This window comes from Malaya genurostris, chromosome 2 (genome assembly GCF_030247185.1).
Source record: "Malaya genurostris strain Urasoe2022 chromosome 2, Malgen_1.1, whole genome shotgun sequence".
Lineage (NCBI taxonomy): Eukaryota > Metazoa > Arthropoda > Insecta > Diptera > Culicidae > Malaya > Malaya genurostris.
In genome coordinates, this window is record NC_080571.1 from 58,165,016 (window position 1) to 58,185,369 (window position 20,354).

A 20,354-nucleotide genomic window follows, 5' to 3' on the forward strand; every position below is an offset into this window, starting at 1 on the left:
TGTTGGACAATCCGCACTCGAAATTTACGGTTGCGTTTGACCAGTGTCTGACGTTTACATTGTGTATCATTAGTGCAACAGAGAATGCATTTCACTGCTGCCAGCTGCTTGTGTTGCGTTGTTTGGAACGTTTTATTATTATTGCTGTTTTATATACAATGTATATAAAACACGATAGTTTTGAATAAAGGCGGTACTAGCGATATTTTACTGAATAATAAATGTTCGAATAACAAACAAATTCCCCCATTTTCAAAAATTAAACTCTTCAGAGGATTTTACGGAATGATTTCCAAGAACAGTGACATCATGTTGCTAACTGCTTTTGCAGTAAAAAGCAAATAATTTCATCAAATTATCCAAGTGCGAATAATTTTCGTTTTATTTGACTACGGAGGTAGCGGCTTCAAATAGTAGTTTCCTACTAAAAACAGTTATGACCGTAGGCACCTGGTCATAACTGTTAATCAGCGATTCGACTCGCTGTTTGGCGTCAATTCTAACTGGCGGTACTTAAACAGTCGGATAACATCCGTCAGTTCAGTATGACTGCAACCGTGATTGGTTAACTACGAACTTACTCATCCCGGTCATATTTCCTTCCTTCAGCATCATGGGATTAGAACTCGGTGTCAAATGGTTTTCAGTTCTTTCGACTATCGCATTGTGCATCCTGTCCACGAATAGTGCACCACACTGTGAATATATTCCGATTTGTTGCGAACCTGACACAGGTTCACTATCGGACCCAACAATGGATGGGCAACAATCGCGCTCATTTTACGGAGAAGGCGGAGGTGGATTTGGGGGTGGAGGTAGTGACAACTCCTTTAGACGTGGAGGTGGTGAGGACCCCTATAAACCTAGAGGTTTTGAAAACCCTGTCGGAAGTGGAGTTGGTGGAGACCCTATTCCACCTCCAGGTGGAGATAACCCAGCCAGACGTGCAGATTATGTGGACCCCTATAAACCTCGACCTTTTGAGAACCCTGTCGGCAGTGGAGTTGGTGGAGACCCTATTCCACCTCCAGGTGGAGATAACCCAGCCAGACGTGCAGATTATGTGGACCCCTATAAACCTCGACCTTTTGAGAACCCTGTCGGAAGTGGAGTTGGTGGAGACCCTATTCAACCTCCAGGTGGAGATAACCCAGCCAGACGTGCAGATTATGTGGACCCCTATAAACCTCGACCTTTTGAGAACCCTGTCGGAAGTGGAGTTGGTGGAGACCCTATTCCACCTCCAGGTGGAGAGAACCCAGCCAGACGTGCAGATTATGTGGACCCCTATAAACCTCGACCTTTTGAGAACCCTGTCGGAAGTGGAGTTGGTGGAGACCCTATTCCACCTCCAGGTGGAGAGAACCCAGCCAGACGTGGAGATGATGAGGACCCCTATAAACCTCGAGGTTTTGAGAACCGTTTCGTACGTGGAGGTGGTGGCGACCCTTATAGACCTCGAGATGGTGATGACTCTTACGGCCGGGGAGATGCTGTAGACCCTTACGGAAGTGGAGGTGGTTTTGGTCCTGGATATGGAGGCTACCCGATCTATCCGGTCTATCCTGTTTATCCACGCCATCCAATGCCTAGAAGCGATGACGAAGGTGGAGCCATTGGTGGCGGTGCTTATCCATATTCAAATCCTGGAGGCAGTGATGGTGGTGGATTTTCCGAAGCTGGTTATTATTCATACTATGCCAAATAATATGGTGAAAAATATTTAATAAAAATATTACTTACTTAAAGCGTTTCTTCCCTCTTTTTTTCAACAAAACAATTCAAATCGAGTTGAAAATTTTTCGTTGAGGTTTCTCTTCGTTTCTGTTTAAAATCAACTTAACCCAGATTACAACAAAGCGATACATTCAAAATCCTTAGATTTTCTTGTTCTGATTATAAGGACATTTCTTTCCTTCAACTTAACAATACTAACGTGGAAGGCTTGAGAGAAGTTATACAAATATAGACTTATCCTCTATGTTTTGTGTTCTGGCATTTTTTTTTCAAATTTGACGATAGCATTAAAGAGCAAGTTTTGAACGAGTTGAAATGTGTGCACCTAACCTACCTAACGTCTTTTTGTCTTTCTTTGACATTGTCAATTAGAAAATTTACTTCGCACTCAGTAGACTGTGGTACAGTCAGGGGTGCCACTTTTGCAGATATTCAACAAATGTGGCATAATAATTTTGATTCGTATATTTAGGAAAAAAATGGAAATTCTTAAAAATTTATAATTGGAGAAAGTATTATAAAGCGCTCGTGATGGCCAAACGACCCGCCCCACCCCCTCTCATTCCGTTTTTAAGCATTCAAAATTTTTCTAAGCAAAAGATTCATCACAAACACTATCTTTTCGTAGGATCTTTCTGTTATGCAAGTTTGACAGTGGTAGCACAGACTAACAGAAAGGACACTCTAAATGGATTCTTTAATCATTTTAACGGTCATTTCGAATATTCATTTAGTTGGGACAATACTCTAGTCTGTCATCTAGACTGTGTTTATCTTATTCATTTATCAATAGAGTTGCCATTCATACAGAATTATTTGTAATGTATTGATTTGTATACGTCCTTGCGAATTTCATGCAGATTACATATTTAATACATATTGCTAAAACTCAAAGCAGAATTGTGCCTACTTCTCCTCTTCCAATGCAATATTAAATCGAATCGAATGTTTTGTTACGATATTTACTTCTTGTCGGCCGCCATTTGATTTCGGGTGAAAATTACCAACACAATCAAAAATAGTCTAGATGAACAACGTTGAGAAACATAAATGGTTACTTTACAACATCGCTCAAAAAGTTGAATATATTATCAATGTATCCCCATAATTTATTGCGACGAGTAATTTTCTTCTTCTTCTTCTTCTTCTCTTCGTTTTAACTGTCAACATGTACCCACTGGTAAATGGCACAGCACATTTGCTATAACGCCAGTTGTTTTGACGATTAATTTTCAAATATTACACAAAGTCTGATGAAATCAGGCATCGCTGCAAGCAGCTGATCGGTGATGACAAGCGAGGGGAAACCAACTAGTAAAAAAACTTTTACATAACTCAAGGGGTGTACCGATAGTAAATAGTTCGGGCAGTTCAATATAGGTGGAACTAGTGCATAACGATTTTTTTTAATAATAATTTACTCATAGTGTCATGTCTGTTAGTCTGTGGTTGTAGTTTGCTGGAAAATATGAAAAAACTGAAAATATCATTAGGCAGCTTTTCAATGTAAGGTTTTTCTTCGACTAAATATGCATTTTATCCGTATGAAAAGTATAATAGTCGGTTGCTACTTAGTAATTAACGTTTAACAGTGCTAATATCTCTATTTACGGTATAAGCATGCAGTGAAACAAAGCCATTTCTTTGATAAAGTGGTTTTCAGCTGAACATAGAATGCGACAGAATCGTCGCAGGATAGCGAAATAATGAGGGCATATTCAGTAGTGTTCTAGTTCTAGATGCATAATTTATATTAGTTTTAAAATTTAAATCTAGATATTATAACAAAATAAACTGGCAGCCCCAGCAGCGTTTTATCTGTGATTCAAATATAGAAAAAATAGAACGGCAATGTATACCAGTTTTAAATTTGACAGTAGAACTGGTCGAATAAATAAAACTGAAACTGATTGCGGGGGATACGTTTGTTTCAGTTTCATTTACATTATAGACCACCCATATGAATCTTGCAGCTGCTGAATTTGCTCTGAGCGTCAGAACCATGGATGCCAGGTTTGCAGATTGGTATGTAAATTTGCAATTTCGTTTGTTAGCAGAGTTTGCAATCAAACAGACTTTTTGCAGATTTTCCAAGTTTTAATAAACATACGTTCAATTTAATGACTTTTGCTATTACTGTAGGGTATTTGTTTAGTTTTTCTCGTCATAATTTTAAATTTTGAGCTCGCATAGGAGCATTTCTAGTACGCGGACGTACAAAATTTTACCTGGCATCTCTGCCAGAATATTGGACTAGAGTGACTATAATCAGAGTGGCGACAGCTGTTCGTTTGGAATGACAGCTACCAGTTCCAAACGAGCAAACGACCTGTCAATTCAATGTGAAGCTAATGGAATGTTTTGAATTGTTGCCAACATTACGGATGAGATGTCGTCACTCTGGTTATAGGCACTCTATATTGGACAGTTGTTTTAACCTCTTCGCTGTCTGTTGTATTGAAATTAACTAGCATTAGAGCCACAAGAAAAATTAATCGACTGGTGGATTGAGGTCAATTGCAGTTTCAACTGGTAATAATCCTTAGCGACCAGTGATATTTCATTGTTCATTGAAGCATCAACAAATATATATCTGTCAAAGACGACCAACGTTTTGGAGTGGACGATTTACAATTTTTTGTAATAGTTTATTTTTATAGTTAAAATCGACAATGTTTCGAATAAAGCACGAGGTTTTGAAGATCAAGGCATCGATTAATACAAAATATGAATAAAAAGGAAACATACTAAGCACAAAATAATCATGATGTCAAATTAATATTAATTAATACGCTTGACAATCCGTGCCAGTTCTAGCCGATGGCAGATCACATACGCATTATCAAAATGAATTTATTATGATCGAAGTTTACTCAATAATTATTCTGCTATAGGAAATTTGTCTCGAAGGGGTTGAATCGATGCGAATGAAAGTTTCGCTATCTTTGCGGCATTTTGTCGCTGTCTTATTGCATCGCAATCAGTGAAAATTACAATATATGAAATTTTCTTAAAACCCACGCTCGATTCAGCAGTATGCTTCGATTTAAAACAAAATGTTGCGGCTCGAAAATGTTGCTTCCCGATTTCTATTAGTTAATTACGCAAGTCATTTCTGATGCAAATAATTCTTTTTCTGGTTTTCTTCTATATCGACATTTCAAAAGGCATATTGCACCTTTGTTGAGGGGCATAATGTCTCTTGTTGTGGTGCATACAATTGATTTGTTGTAAGTGAGCTGTCAGAAAAGTCAATATGAGCTATTTCTCACACCTCTGATATCAACTACACTAAGAAAAATTTACACGTTAGCATCATGTGTGAAACATTTGAACTGTCACTAGATTCGAGAACTAAGTTTTGGAATTCATTCTGGGGCTGAGTTCTAAAGTTGAATTTAGAACCTGAATTCTGAACTTAATTATAGGTTTGCAATTTAGTTTCTGGTTTGAAACTGAGACTCTGGAACTGAATTCTAAATCTGGATTCCAGAACTAAATTTGTGGAATTGATTTTTTGACTAGATTTTTTAACTGAAATGTATGTTCGAAATTCGAATCCAGAGCGCTGAGTTACCCAAGTAGCAAATGTAAGATGTTTTACAATTGATTTAGAAATGTTATTTATGTTAGATATGTTTAGAAATATATATTAAAATTGGTTTTGCAACTTATCACTGTTAAGTTTCACAATACTACAGAAAAAATCACTGTAGAACAACTTTAAGTACATCTAAAACAATTGTGCAGTAAATCACCAACTTGTTAATGTTTCACTAGAAGCTCTACAAAAAATTTTACATCGTCATGTAAAACGTGGTTTAACTATAACAATTGTGCAACTTATCAAAAACTTTACAAACGACTGTCATAATTGTACCGGACACAATATACGTCGAAATTGCTATAAATCTCTTGTGGAAGCAAAATTAGGGAAATGATTAATGCTCTCCGCAAGGTCAAAAAGGCTAGGCCGAATTGATAACGTTGCTGTAAAAAATATATTTCTACAGAGTCCGCATTGTTTTTGCTGCCTTATGAATTTTTAGATCAGTGTGTGCAGTTTTCTTCAGTTTTAGAACAACATTGACATAAAATTCAAAACTTGTAGAAAAGTTGTGCAAGATTTATCTGTTTGAATTGAACGCAATACTTGCAGACATGAGATTATTATCATAAAAGTTGCAGGAATACAACGTTATATACGCAATGAACACAAAAATCAATCAGATAATTTGTATTCGGTTTTCATCTCGCGAAAAAAAAGCAGATCTGACATCACTTTTTAAAGATATTGAACGAAAAGTAATTTCATCATAGTTACTCCCACAGTTATATATTACCGCTTGTGCAACTTTTTGCAACTCCAGCACACGGACTTACCAAAATAATACCTACAGTGCGTATCACAAAAGTCGGGCCCGCTAAAATGAATGACTATATTGTATTGTTGTTTAATTCAACTAGAAGATTGAAACTGATAAAAAAAAACAAACCGTAGAGCATTTCTTTCCGAAATATTAATATGTTAATGTTTACTGTTATTTAGATAATATATGTCATTACGTTGGGTGAACCATTTTCTATTCAACTCACTGTTATCATCGATGCCATATTGTAAAATATTCAATCAAAATTCATTTCGAGATTTTTCAAATTTAATTACACATTAGTTTGATTAGAATCGACTGAAAATTTGAAGAATTTTTGAATACATGTAGTTTGAACACCATTCCGATGATTCTCATTAAAAATAATAGACTGTTATTTTCACAGTAATTGGTGCACAATTAACACGTTAATTCCACCATAAAAATGCAGTTCGTTGTCGACTTTTCAATTACAAAAACACAAAAGATCAATTCTTCAATATGTAGGATTATCATTTTTCATGTGCAGATTATTTTACAAGATTCAAGTTTGTGTTAAGAGCCGTTGTATTGAAAATCAAATGTGAAACTTATGCATTCGAAATTAAGTTTGTATGTTTTTGTAAACGTCATTCCATTTCTTGTTTACATTATGTAGTAGTTCTCACGAGTTTCACAATTGTTTTTTCGCTGATTTTATTACTGCCTTTGTGATGGGATCGAGGCATGAGTTTTTGTATCAGTTGCACAGTCGTTGTGAATAAATGTTCGTAATAACGGATGGACCTAAAAATATGTTGCACAACACAGAAAAAATGCGCTTTTTCAATAACACAACAGTTACTAGAATAGTGATGTAAATCAGCTTGATAAATTGCACAATCAGTAGAAATATAGGACAGCAACTAAACATGCTACTTGGGTAGGATTTCAACTTCGGAGTTCTGGAACAAAATTCCGGATATCAATCTTAGATCTGGACTCTGGAGATAAATGAAAAAACGAAATTTTCGCTTGACGTAAATACAAGCACGCTGTAGTTTCTTCGGTGATGACACAATATTACATCTATTAACATGTAGAAATAGATTTTTCGTCTGTATCGATGTAGCTAGATGAACTGTAAAGTTAATGGTATGACTTATCTTTACATGGTTTGAATTGTGAATGTAAGTGAATCGCGACGCTCCTTTTATGTGCATCCATAAAATCCATCATAATTTACATCCCAAAAGATGTAAAAATATTTAAATTGAATTTGACATCAAAGTATACATAAAATTAAGATTTAAGGTTTGAAGACAGACGGTCGTGTGTTTAGTTTTAAATCAACCACGTGGCTCGCTCAATTCCCTTTGCGCATCGTATTTCTCTTGTACTCTCTCGTATATGAGCAAACTGTACCGGGTTGCCAGCATACATTTTATTATTTTGATGAGAAGTTTTTTCACATTAATCTATCGTATGGGTTGGTCATTACATGGATTCCAATGAACAATGAAAAAATATTCAACTTTCACAAAGATTGAATGCGAAACAAAAAATGTGTTTATATACAATGAAACGTGAATGTTTGGCAGCCTTGTCGAGCCAATTTTATTTCTCTTTACTTTTTCAGAATGCTATCAGGAAACCAAAGCGAAAAAAATGGCGGATGCATTGAAACTGACTTTGTTTCACAGAAAAATACAAGACTTTATTTTTATCGCGATAACATATATGTTTTTATGTACTAATCGCATCTAAACTAAATTATGACTTTGTCACGGTAGATTTATGATACAAGCCTTCAAAGACGAGATATTTGATGAACAAGTAGAGGTATGCATTTCCGAGCGTTTCAATTTTCAGCAGTTCTTCAGTCAGAAAAAATACAACACGACCGCTAAACTCAATGAATCATTTTGAAAATTTTCTCACGATATTCTCAACTAAATTTCGAAGACATTGTCAGGTGGGTTTTTCTATATTCTGCACCGTTTCCCAGAAAATTTTATTCGAAACGGAAAAATTGCAAAAAAAAAACCTACCACTTTACGGTACTGTCCTCAGCCCTTAAATTTCTTCACTTTCAAAACTACGTCATGTTTTGATTTACACCAAGAGTAGTTTTCCAATTTGTTTAAAAGTGTAAACTCCGAACCAAAATTTCGATACTGACTTTTTCTGAATTTATTCCCGAATTCAGTTTCATAGTTTAATTCTTGAATTCAGTTTCAGGATTTTATAAGCTCAATAGTCTGGAACTAGAATTTGGAGTGGATTCAATTTATTTATTCAAGTTAGAAGTTCAAGTTCAGAATTAAATTCGGAGAAAAGGTCCAGAAATCTAGAACTAAAGTCATGAATTGTATTCTTTATTTGGATTCCGAACCTGATTTTTGCAACTAAACTCTGAGCCTCTTTCAGTTTTCGAACTTAACAGATCGGCTGAAAAGTTCGTATCGTTTCTATGAGAGGGCACCGCTAGAATTAAATCCATACCATTTTCAGTTAGTACCAACCTTCAAAAGATACGTGTATAAATTTGACAGCTTAGTTTGTGAGATATTGCATTTTGAGTGAAGCTACTTTTGTTATTGTGAAAAAAATGGAAAAAAAAGGGATTTCGTGTGTTGATGAAACACTACTTTTTGATGAAAAAAGTGCCGCCGATACCAAAAAATGGCTTGATGAGTGTTATCCAGACTCAACACCGGGCGAAGCAACAATTCGTAAGTGGTTTGCAAAATTTCGTACTGGTCATATGAGCACCGAAGACGATGAACGCAGTGGACGTCCAAAAGAGGCTGCTACCGATGAAAACGTGAAAAAAATCCACAAAATGATTTTCAATGACCGTAAAGTGAAGTTGATCGAGATAGCTGACGCCCTAAAGATATCAAAGGAACGTGTTGGACATATTATTCACGAATATTTGGATATGAGAAAGCTTTGTGCAAAATGGGTGCCGCGTGAGCTCACAATCGATCAAAAACAACAACGAATTGATGATTCTGAGCAGTGTTTGGAGCTGTTATATCGAAATAAAACCGATTTCTTTCGTCGATATATAACAATGGACGAAACATGGCTCCATCACTTCACTCCGGAGTCCAATCGACAGTCAGCTGAGTGGACTGCACGCGATGAGCCGAACCCAAAGCGTGGAAAGACTCAACAATCGGCCGGTAAGGTTATGGCGTCTGTATTTTGGGATTCGCATGGTATAATTTTTATCGACTACCTTGAAAAGGGAAAAACCATCAACAGTGACTATTATATAGCGTTATTAGAGCGTTTGAAGAACGAAATTTCAAAAAAACGGCCTCATTTGAAGAAGAAAAAAGTTTTGTTTCATCAAGACAATGCACCGTGTCACAAGTCGATGAAAACCATGCTGAAATTGAACGAATTGGGCTTCGAACTGCTCCCTCATCCACCGTATTCTCCAGATTTGACCCCCAGTGACTTTTTCTTGTTCTCAGACCTCAAGAGAATGCTCGCTGGTAAAAAATTTAGAAGCAATGAAGAGGTAATCGCTTAAACTGAGGCCTATTTTGAGGCAAAGGACAAATCGTACTACAAAAATGGTATCGAAAAGTTGGAAGATCGCTATAATCGCCGTATCGCCTCTGATGGCAATTATGGTGAATAATAAAAAGGAATTTTGCAAAAAAATGTGTGTTTCTATTAAACGATACGAACTTTTCAGCCGAACTGTTACTTCTTGAATTAGGTTACAGTTTTTGAATCTTGGTTCAGTAAAAAGCGCTGAACGGTTATAAACATCGGATAAATTCCGCGAATCGATTCCTACTAGAACTAATAATATATTCCCGAAGGATTATGCGAAATATTCTTCCAATGAATATGCAAAAAACAATAAAAATTACTGCTACATTTGGAAGAATGTTTCTCGTACTTTGGTATAGATGAACCGTTACAATTGTGGAAGCGAAGGGAAAGCATCGCTCTGATTGGTCGATCGAATCAAAAGTTGGAAGCACGCGAATCTATAAATAGAAGCAAAATTATAGCTAACGTTTCAGTCCTACGCCTAGTATGCTAGAGGTAGGTTGTTGCTAGACAGCAAGACAAAAAGTGCCATAAAACGATTTGAAGCTTTAACTGGTATGCTCTGATCTTGCGTCATGCAAGATCGGATCGGATGAAATTCCATGTTATGTCGATTAATTTCTAATTTATATAAGATGAACTCGATTGCTGATGAGAAAAAGTTTATCGCTTCAACCAAAATCGCAGAAGGATAGTAATGGTAGAGAAACGCTATTAAAAATAACTGCTTGCGTGCAAAACTTGAACACAAGCTTGGCGAAGAGAAGCTTAAATATCGATATCCGTATCGCAGGCATGTACAAACATATAATTGCATACATTTGGGCTATTGATGTAATTTCGTCGGCTACAAAACAAATACAAATGACGACTATTAGGTTGCTCGCAACGCTCTTTTATTTCATATGGACTGATCTACTTTAGATCTACAACTGAAACATGTCAATCACGACGCTGAGATTTAATTCTATTTTTCGAGTACAAACTTAAAACAGATTTAAAAGGGCGGGTGAGTAATGTCAGAGACATAACTGGATGTCGTGAATACAAAAAAACTGACACGCTCCCATCACTTTTCCGAATATCAGTTAGTTGATTGATTGTATGAATTGTGCAAGCTTTCCTCTTTTTCACTAATAGAATTTGAAGCGATACACCTACATTAAAGTACAGATTAGTTACATTAAATAGCTACTATTCTACAACTATATATTCCAAACTTGAAACAATTCCTTTTTAATTTGCTAATATAGGAAGCTAGGTACAACAAATTTGTAGTTTATTTTTATTGAAGCTATGAAGTTCGAAGATATCTGATTCTTCTCGAAATTTCAGTACGAGACAATTGCAATGGCCTGGTCTGAAATGTATCTACGATCTTCGGTATGCAAGAGTGATTCTAATAATAATAATAATAATAATGATAATAATAATAATAATAATAATAATAATAATGATAATGATAATAAAGATTAATCTGTATATATGGCAACCCTGTTTCGCAAGGCATATTTTCACACGACCCCATACTAGTATAAAGATGTGTTCAACACCATCACTTCCACTTTCGCATTGCCGTTTGTACTTGAATGAGTTAGTGACGGTACAAATCTGCCATCTTTTCGGTGCCATCGTGCTGACGGTGTCTCGTACCTTCTGAGTAGCTGCTTTAACTTAAATGACGCTATTTCTCACATCACATTTCCTAGTGGTAGCGGTGGACGGGCGTCCCCTTTGTTAGAATTCCTTTCCTATAGGGACCGTGCACGATAACAAGTAGCGCCATTAGTGGCGAATAGGCGAAAAAACTCTACCATAGCTTTACACTGTCACCATATGTTCACGCTGAATAAAATAGTTAAAAACCTGTTTTAATACAACATAGTGGTGTAATGATCCTTTTCTCACATCAATCATATTCTCGTATATAATACTGTGGTATACTATTAAAAATATTTCTCTCCGATTCTTAAAATAAACCAAAGAGATTGTTTGTGCATTAACTAGTATAACCTACAGAATGAAACAGTTCTCTGACATCGATGAGAAAACGAAGGGAGTTCCACTATTGTAGGTATTTCGGGCACTAGAACCCGAGAACATATTATCGAAGTTGGTTCGTATGGCCATCAACTAACATGATTTGAATTACAACCGAAAAATATGCTTAATTTTCGGTAGGAGCATAACATCACTCATTTGAACCTAAGATTAGGAATACCGGACTAAGTGTAAAAGTAAGTGAGATCCTTTTTTGAGTGTATGACTATTATCTGCCCTCGTTTTTCGAAAACCGGGAATACTTTCGAGACCAATTTAGAAAACTTTTTACTTTTTTCGTTTCGACTCTTCAAGTGACGTACACAATTTTTTACACACTTTGCCCTATCATTCCGGAATCGGAAGTCGGATCCGGATGAAATTTAAGAATTCCGTGTAGAACCATTCATAGACCTTTCATTTGAATCTAAGTTGGTCAACATCGATTAAGTCATTTTTACACACACACACAAAGATAGATTGCTCAGCTCGACGAACTGAGTGAAATGGCATATGACACTTGGCCAATTTTTACTAGTCGATTTTCAAGTGATTGTATAAACTTTCTATATGAGAAAGGCAAAACAGTTCAGCGTTTCAATAAAATGATTATTTGTTGTTAGCTTCGTGACTCGTATTTTCAATATACGTCAAACTGGCTACTCGTGAGATTGCTAGCATTTTTACGATTACAATTTATTTTCTTGCTATGGACCATCCTGTGAATTATTTGAACTTTTAGTTAAAATTTGACGGTCGGGCAGTTATTTTTTATCGAGTAGCTAAATTTATTTAAAACTGTGGCCCATTTCAAAGTTTGACGGATGGAAAATTATTTGGGTCTATTTTGCTCTGAAAATAAAGTAATAGCAAGTGGTGTAATGATTGCAATTCAGCGAAAGTAAGAACAACTTCGAGATAAACGTACTTCATTTAAAAAATATTTAAACTTTTTATTGGGGTATTTTCTTTGAGTGAAAGTATAAAAAGAAATTACACAGAAGCAATTTTTACTAATGGTCTGAAATTAGAATGTTTTGGCAAGATATTTTTCAGTGTTTCCGGTCAAGTCGATTGAAAAATCATTTAATGTGCTGAGAATATCGTTCGAGTGTTTGAATTTGAGTGAATATGACAAATATTAGACACAAATCCAACTGCAATGACAGAAAATGACGTGGCCATATTTAGATACAGAATGAATAATTCGATTCAAAATTTAATAGTCAGTCGATGTTGAACAATCGTACGCACCACACGCGAATAATTCCATAGAGTTCGGAAAAAATCCGCAGATAAAATACGCTAGAAAGTATTTTCAAACTCAGTTTACAAGTTTTGCAAGTCGCATTATTTTATCCACTCGCCGCCTCGTGCGCTGTCGTCGCCGGCCACTAAACCACGGTCCCTATACGCAGAACGGGAAACAGTGAAACGATATAAAAGAGAGAGTTAGCAGAGCGGCAGCCAGTAATACTGAATGGGTCGTCGAGCTGTTAACAGCATATTGTGGAGGAACAGTTAAGGGCAAGGCAAAGTCCCGCTCAAACCGTGCTGGTCTGAAGTGCCCAGTTGGCGGCAGAATCCATCGTTTGCCTCGGAAGGGGAACTACGCCGAGCGTGTCAGTGCTGGTGCATCGGTCTATCTGGCGGCAGTGATGGAGTACTTGGTTGCCGAAGTGTTGGAATTGGCCGGTAACGCTGCCCATGACAACGAAAACGAAAATCATCCCTCGCCATCTGCAGCTGGCCATCCGTTGAAAACCCCGTCCTTTTCAGGATGACCACATCACTGTGATAAAGAAATATTTAGAATTGCTTTAAGTTTAGCCAGTTCTGATACGCCTGGAAAGTAGAATGCGCAAATCAAGTGGAAACATTTGTTCTAACAAGTTTTGTTTTCGGCCGCATACTAAAGTAATCGCGACAAAAATACATACCTATTGATCTGTGGCAACTCTGTTTCGCACGGCATATTTGTATACTAGTATAAAGATGTGTTCAAAATCATCACTTTCGCTTTCGCATTGCCGTTCGTAATTGAATGTGTTAGTGACGGTGCAAATTATTTTAACTCCCATCTTGATGAATCTTTTGGTAGGAAATATTGAGATCTGAGATGGTTCTCGTGTGTGTCTTGTTTCGGCAATGGGTCTTGCTGGACTTTTTGGCTGCCTTTTTCGGTGTCATTGTGCTGACGGTGTCTCGTGCATTCATATCGGGAAACAATGAGACGACAGGTCCTCGATGTTGCTGTCGTGTGTCTTGTTTCGGGAAGAGTTGCTCAGCAAATGGTAGGAAAAATGAACCATTCAACTTTTATATGGATGCTCTTGTATAGATACAGACATCTCGCGTTCTGATTGGCTGGTGCTGTCATGGGTTAAATCAAACAGGTTTTTCAATAGTGTACTATTGAAAAACTTCAATATTGTTGTAATACACGTTCAAGTTGAAGATTTTCGAATCTATTGGTAGTTAGATTATATAAATCCTTCTACAGATCACTGAGCTATGAGCTTTCAAAATACGAGAAAGGCAAACGCGCCTTATGAATTATCTTCTTTGATACTCGTTTATACCAAACATTTCAGAAAAGTTTAATTGTGAACTATTTAAGAATATGTCACACAACTGAAAGTTTTATCATAAAATTGTGATCATATTTCCAATGGCATGTAGCAAGAATTATGTTGATTCGTAAGATATAACAGGAGATATTCACGATCAAAAACTTATCACTCTCTCAGAGGGTAAATTTTGAAAAGGCACCCCATAGTAAAGTAAGTCGTATTCACGACAAAACTGCTCGACGAAATTGTTTTAAACTAATGAATATTTGAAACATGAATAGAACGCTGTTTTATTATTTTTGCGTGAGCGTCTGTTACGAAATCTGAGAGACGAGATGTCAAAGCGTCGAATGACGTTTCAGAAATCTATATATATAAAAATGGATGTAAGTTTGAATGTTTGTAATGCCATAACTTCGGAACTACTGAACGGATTGCTACCAAACTTGGCACAGGTACTACTTGCATTTCAGAGATGGTTTAGGGAGCATTTTTTAGGGGAGGGAGCGTAGCAAGTGTAATTAACGGGAGGGGGTCATGAAAAAATACATATAACTTGACAAGAATCGATACGTTTTGAAGACCATAGAAACATTTTGCATACATTAGATATGACTTTACGGGGGGTGGATGTAGCAAGTGGCTTTAAAAAGGGCGGTGTAAGGTTCGAAACGGCACAATTCCGAAACTATTGAACGGATTGCCACCAAACTTGGCACATATACTTCTTGCTCTTCTGAGAAGGTCATAAGGGTATTTTAATGGGGGAGGGAGCGTAGTAAGTGTCCTTAACAGGGGTGGGGGGGGGGTCATGGAAAAATTTGTCTAATTTGACGAAAATCGATACTTTTTTTAGACCATAGAAACAGTTTGCAGATATTAGATATGATTATATGGGTGGTGGATGTAGCAAGTGCCTTTAAAAAGGGGGGGGGGATGTAATGTTTGTAATGTAATAACTCCGGAACTAAATAACGGATTGCTATCAAACTTGGTGCAGATACTTTTTGCTCTTAAGAGATGGTCATAAGGGTATTTTTGTGGTGTCTTTAACAGGGGGGGGAGGTGTCATGAAAAAATGTGTCTAATTTGACGAGAATCGATACTTTTTGAAAACCATAGAAACATTTTGCATTCCGTAGGCATGATTATATGGGGGTTGGATGTACCTTTAAAAAGGGGGGTGTGATGTTTTTAACGGCATAACTCCAAAACTACCGAACGTATTGTAATCAAACTTGGCATAGGTACTTCTTGCTATTCAGAGATGATCATTAGGGCATTCTCAGGGGAGAGAGTGTGTAGCAAGTGTTCTTAATTTGAGGAGGCCATGTCGAAATTTATCTTATTTAAAGAGAATTGATACTTTTTAAAACCATACATACATTTTGAAAAACTTAAATGTGGTTTTAAGAATATTTGTGGGAGGTGGATATAATGAGTGCCTCTAAAAAGGAAGTTTATAGAATTTTCCATACAACGTACTTACTGAGTACAGATATTATTTGCGCTTCAGATGATCCTAAGAGCATTTTTAAGAAGAGAGTGGGAGCGGTTGGATAAAGTAAGGGTCTCATCCAAGGGTGGAGCAAAGTTCAAATTGTTAATATAATCGAACGTAACTCCAAAACAACTCAAATTCACCACACCTAACTAGGTTGGATATTTTAAGGTGGGGAGAGTGGGGGGAGCAAAGTTCCATAACAACTCAGTAAATTATCGCCAAACTTGGCACAGGTACTTTTTACTATTCAGAGGTGTTCACGACAAGCTTAGATATTCATGACAAAGGTTTATCGTAACATTTCCTTATTCGTCGTCAAACAAGATAGGAAGTCGGATTCAGACTAGGAGAAGGGGATCTTGAAAATCAATTTTCATCTTGAATATTTTATAAAATAAGAGAGGGGCAAGAATGTCAAGATTGTACTAGATAGTATTGCTATCGTTACAGATACTTCGTACACTACTAAGAGGTGGTCATAAGGGTTATCATGGAGGAGAGCTGTAGTAAGTTCACTAATAAATAGGGAGTTCAATATAAAATTTATTGTACGAGAAACGATGCCTCTTGAAAAATACAGATACTACTTTAATGTCAATGTAGATTAAAAGGTTATTTTAAGGGAGAGGGAGTGCAGCAAGTGCCCCAAACATGGGAAGTGTAAGGTAAAATTGATTGAATAGCAACATAAAACTGCTCAGAGCATTACACTAAGTAGGACAACTTCGGGAATTTTGTTCGGCCTTTTCTTCCCGAAACATTTCCGAACAACGCCGGGTCATTCAGCTAGTTATCAATATAAGCGTTAAATGTTTTGCACTGAACAATACAGTTCCATTTAGAAGCACACCAGCTCACTATGATCTGTAAAAATATTTATATCGTTTTCGAAATCATTAATTTAGTTTGTTTGTTTCTGATTTGAAACAGTGAAGTGAATAGACACAACACCAATACATTTACAGAAATATATAGAACAGATTTTAAATCTTTCCGTTGTTATCGTCAAGCTCGAGTTTTATTTTTACAGTTTCAAATTATACAACAGTATGTCATTTTAGAACAGATATCCATCACCGCGTTGCGAATAGCCTTAGGGTGAAGCCAGAAAGGGAGCGACAAGCGACGCGAAGCGATGCGTAACGAGAAAATTTTTAATCCTACATAGTAGTCATAGTAAAAGCAACTAGAAGTGATGCTCAAAAGCACCAGAGGAAAAAAATTGACATTTTCATTCGTTGTTAAATTTTCAAAAGAATGGATTCGGACGAAAAGTTTTTTATGTCCGAGGGCGTACGCAACTATTTCTTCGGAAATCATAAAAGAGTTCGAAATTCATCCCATTAATCGAAACAGTAGAAAGTTCGGTGAATATCTGTATGAAGAATTGCTCACAGATTCTCAAAAATTTCATGACTATACTAACCAGTAGTTTCTAATTATACCAAAACTTCTCCACTGGAACCAATTTCCGGTAATGACGATATTGTTGATCCCAATTAGCGCTTCAACATCAATCGAATTATCTTCCGTGTTCGCTCGTAGATCGCGTGAAAAACTTCGCACGTGGTGCTTGGTCGCTTGTCGCGCTGAAAATCACTCGTCGCTACGCTACGTATCGTGTTTACTGTGGCATGCATGTTTTTTTTTAAATGGACGAAATTCGGTGGTGCTTCGCCATGCGGTCCTTCAATATTCGTATCGCATCGCTTCGCGTCGCTTGTCGCTCCCACTCTGGCTTCACCCTTATGTCGTTTTCGCTTGAAAAAACTAAAACTGACCCAGGGTAGTTTCATCAAACGAACACTTTCCACGAAACTGTGTTGATTTCGCACTTAGCAACGGGAGTTTGAGCAAACCTGATATGAAAACCCGGTTCGAAACTGACTCGATTTTCAGTTCAACCACGTTGAAACTAGGTTCAAAACTGGCTTCAAACAAACGGTTTGACAGCAGTTAGAGTGGAAACTGGGTTAGGTTTGGCATCAAGCGAAAACGACATTAGAGTCTATATTCTAGGTTCGCGTGTTCGGTGTTGGTTCCTAAAAAAGATCAATCTAAGCAGACTCTCGTGCATTTGCGGATTCATAAGTGTGACGATTAATTGAAAATTTCGATCATTGGAAATTTTGGTTGCCTTGTTCCACATCAATGGCTCGAACAACCCCAGGGGCTGATCCTTGTAGTTTTTATGAACCAAATGAAAAAAATCTTCAGCAATTACCGAACTGTTTACCGAACGTTCAGCTGTTGAAAATTAGGTAAAAAATTATCGAATTCTGCGAAATTTTCTAAGTGTATATAGAACAGAGACAGTCGATATACCCTTACTAATGGTTATCGTATATGAGATGACTAATGGAGCTGAGATGAATAATCTTTACCATTGTTGTTGTGTAGTGTCTCTTATTTAACATACTAATGTTTAATCATAATATTGGTTTTTCTAGAATGAATAAAACCTATCAAGTTTTTAAATTACCTTTCCAGCAGGTGACGCGGGAAGATAATGACGTTTAAGTGTCTTAGTTGCTCCAAAAATTAAGTATCTTGTCGGATCAGTATCGTTGGGTATTGAACAAAACATTAGACGGATGTTAGTAAACATTTCATTTAACATTTTGCACGTTTAATGAATTGTTACCATATTATTGTACTTAAAATTGAGGAATTTATACTCAATGTTGAGTTATTTGTGGTTGTGAAATACTACTGAAAATATTCTCGTTTGGGATATTCAAAATCAAAAAATTGTTACTCACCCAGAAGGCAAATTTAGAAAAGGCTTAAGTATTCACGTCAAAAGCCACCAAACAATGTCAAGAGATAATGACATGAAATATCATAGATATCCAAATTGTTCCAACAAGAGGCATGCAGACGATAAAGATAAGTTCCTCCCGTTTCAAATGGATGAAGAATAAATCGCACAAATGAAGGGGATTTTTCCTCCAACGGCGTGCCGATGGAATCACACACAGAACCAAAATAAACAAGATCAACCGACAAGGAGTAGGAAAACCCCCGTACAATTAAGATCATCTCGCTGCATTTGCTGTGTCAGTTCTAATCCCATATAAAAGACCGGTCCGGCGTCATGGCATCATTAAAGTTCGTTTCCCATTCCCGTACTGTGGAGCTCCTCAGCAAGTATTCACGCAAATTTCTGTAATCACTCAGCATGGTTAGTAAACTATTTATTTCGATTGCTTGCCTGATGTCCATGACCGGGTGCTTTGGACAGGTGAATGGGATGCTTCATCTTTGGAATAGTATAAATTTAATCACCACGAACCCATAGTTTTCAGGTTCGTTGACTCCGGACTATAAAGGCGGTAACAATTTAAACCTCAACGCGCAACATGGCGTCGGCAACGCTCACGAAAACGTGGTCGGATCCCTTGGATTGAGTGCCAATACGGCCGGTGGTCCTCCAACCGGTAACCTAGGACTCGATTATAACAGGTATTATAAATGTTCACTAACACTTGTCATCAAATAACTGACCTAAATTGCAGAGGTTTGAACAGTGCCGGAGTATTTGGATCACACACTCCGGGTCAACAAAATACTGTCGGTGGACGCGGAAGTCTCAACCTGTTCAACAGTAAAACTGATCGTCTGGATCTCACCGGATTTGCGAGTAAAACTCACACCCCAACCAACGACATTACGAAATTTGGTGCCGGTCTCAAAACGAACGATCATGGGGTTTCTTTCAGTAAAAGTAACATGCCAGGAGTTGGTTCGCAGACTCGTTTCGATGGACAGGCAAACCTATTCAAAACCGATTCCAACCGACTGGACGCCAATGCGTTTAAAACTTTCAACAACCCCAAACAAGGACCGTCCTTCGGCAGTCATGGAGCTGGTCTCGATTGGAGCAACGTCAGAGGGCACGGAGCCTCGGTTGGATTCGACCGGACACCGGCTCTGAAGGAGACGAATGTTTTCGCCACTGGAAGAGCGAATCTTTGGCAGAATAAGGGAAGCTCTCTGGATGCGTTTGGGACGGCGAACCGTGCACTGTCCGGACCGAACCGCGGTAGAACTGATTTCGGTGGCGGGCTCGGTTTGAGTCATCGGTTCTAGAAAATGTTCTGTTTGAAAGCTTACTTGAAGGTTCAGTTCCTAATATATTTTTTAAAATCATCCAATAAAAACAAATTAAATTTGAATAAATCACTGTTGAACACAAATCATGTTGAAACATCCATTCGAGCTCGGGCATCGACGAAGACTCCAGCTGATTGCAAAACGGGGAGAAAAGGGCTTCGAATAACTCCTTCTTAGAAATATAAATATCATGCGCATAACGACGCGTTAGTAAACCAATGCTTCCGCACGCAATCACTTTATGTTGTAGCATACTCTCACCTTTCTCTCGTACTCAGTTTTGGAAGACGACCTGAACCCACACACACACAGTTACGAGCAAGTTCAGTTGTACCGAGCGATCATCAATGATTGGCATTCGGGAGAAACACGACTGTCAGAGCAAACGATAATCATTACGGCCTTCACAAAAATTCAATCGAATAGATACTGAGAGAGAGTGAGCTTGAATGCAAT

The 20,354-nt window shown here is 37.4% G+C and overlaps 1 protein-coding gene across 2 annotated transcripts; it reads left to right on the forward strand.

Annotated features, from left to right (window-relative positions):
- The first annotated feature begins 18,862 nt into the window (after positions 1–18,862).
- Positions 18,863–19,981, forward strand: LOC131429579 (attacin-A-like). 2 transcript variants are annotated; one of them, XM_058593795.1, is made up of 3 exons: positions 18,863–18,966; positions 19,084–19,247; positions 19,301–19,981. In XM_058593795.1, the coding sequence occupies exons 1-3, from the start codon at positions 18,964–18,966 to the stop codon at positions 19,872–19,874; spliced, it is 741 nt and encodes a 246-aa protein (XP_058449778.1). In that variant the 5' UTR covers positions 18,863–18,963; the 3' UTR covers positions 19,875–19,981. The 2 variants fall into 2 exon arrangements, with proteins under 2 accessions (XP_058449778.1, XP_058449776.1); XM_058593793.1 differs by having other exon boundaries at positions 18,906–19,026.
- The last annotated feature ends 373 nt before the right edge of the window (positions 19,982–20,354 follow it).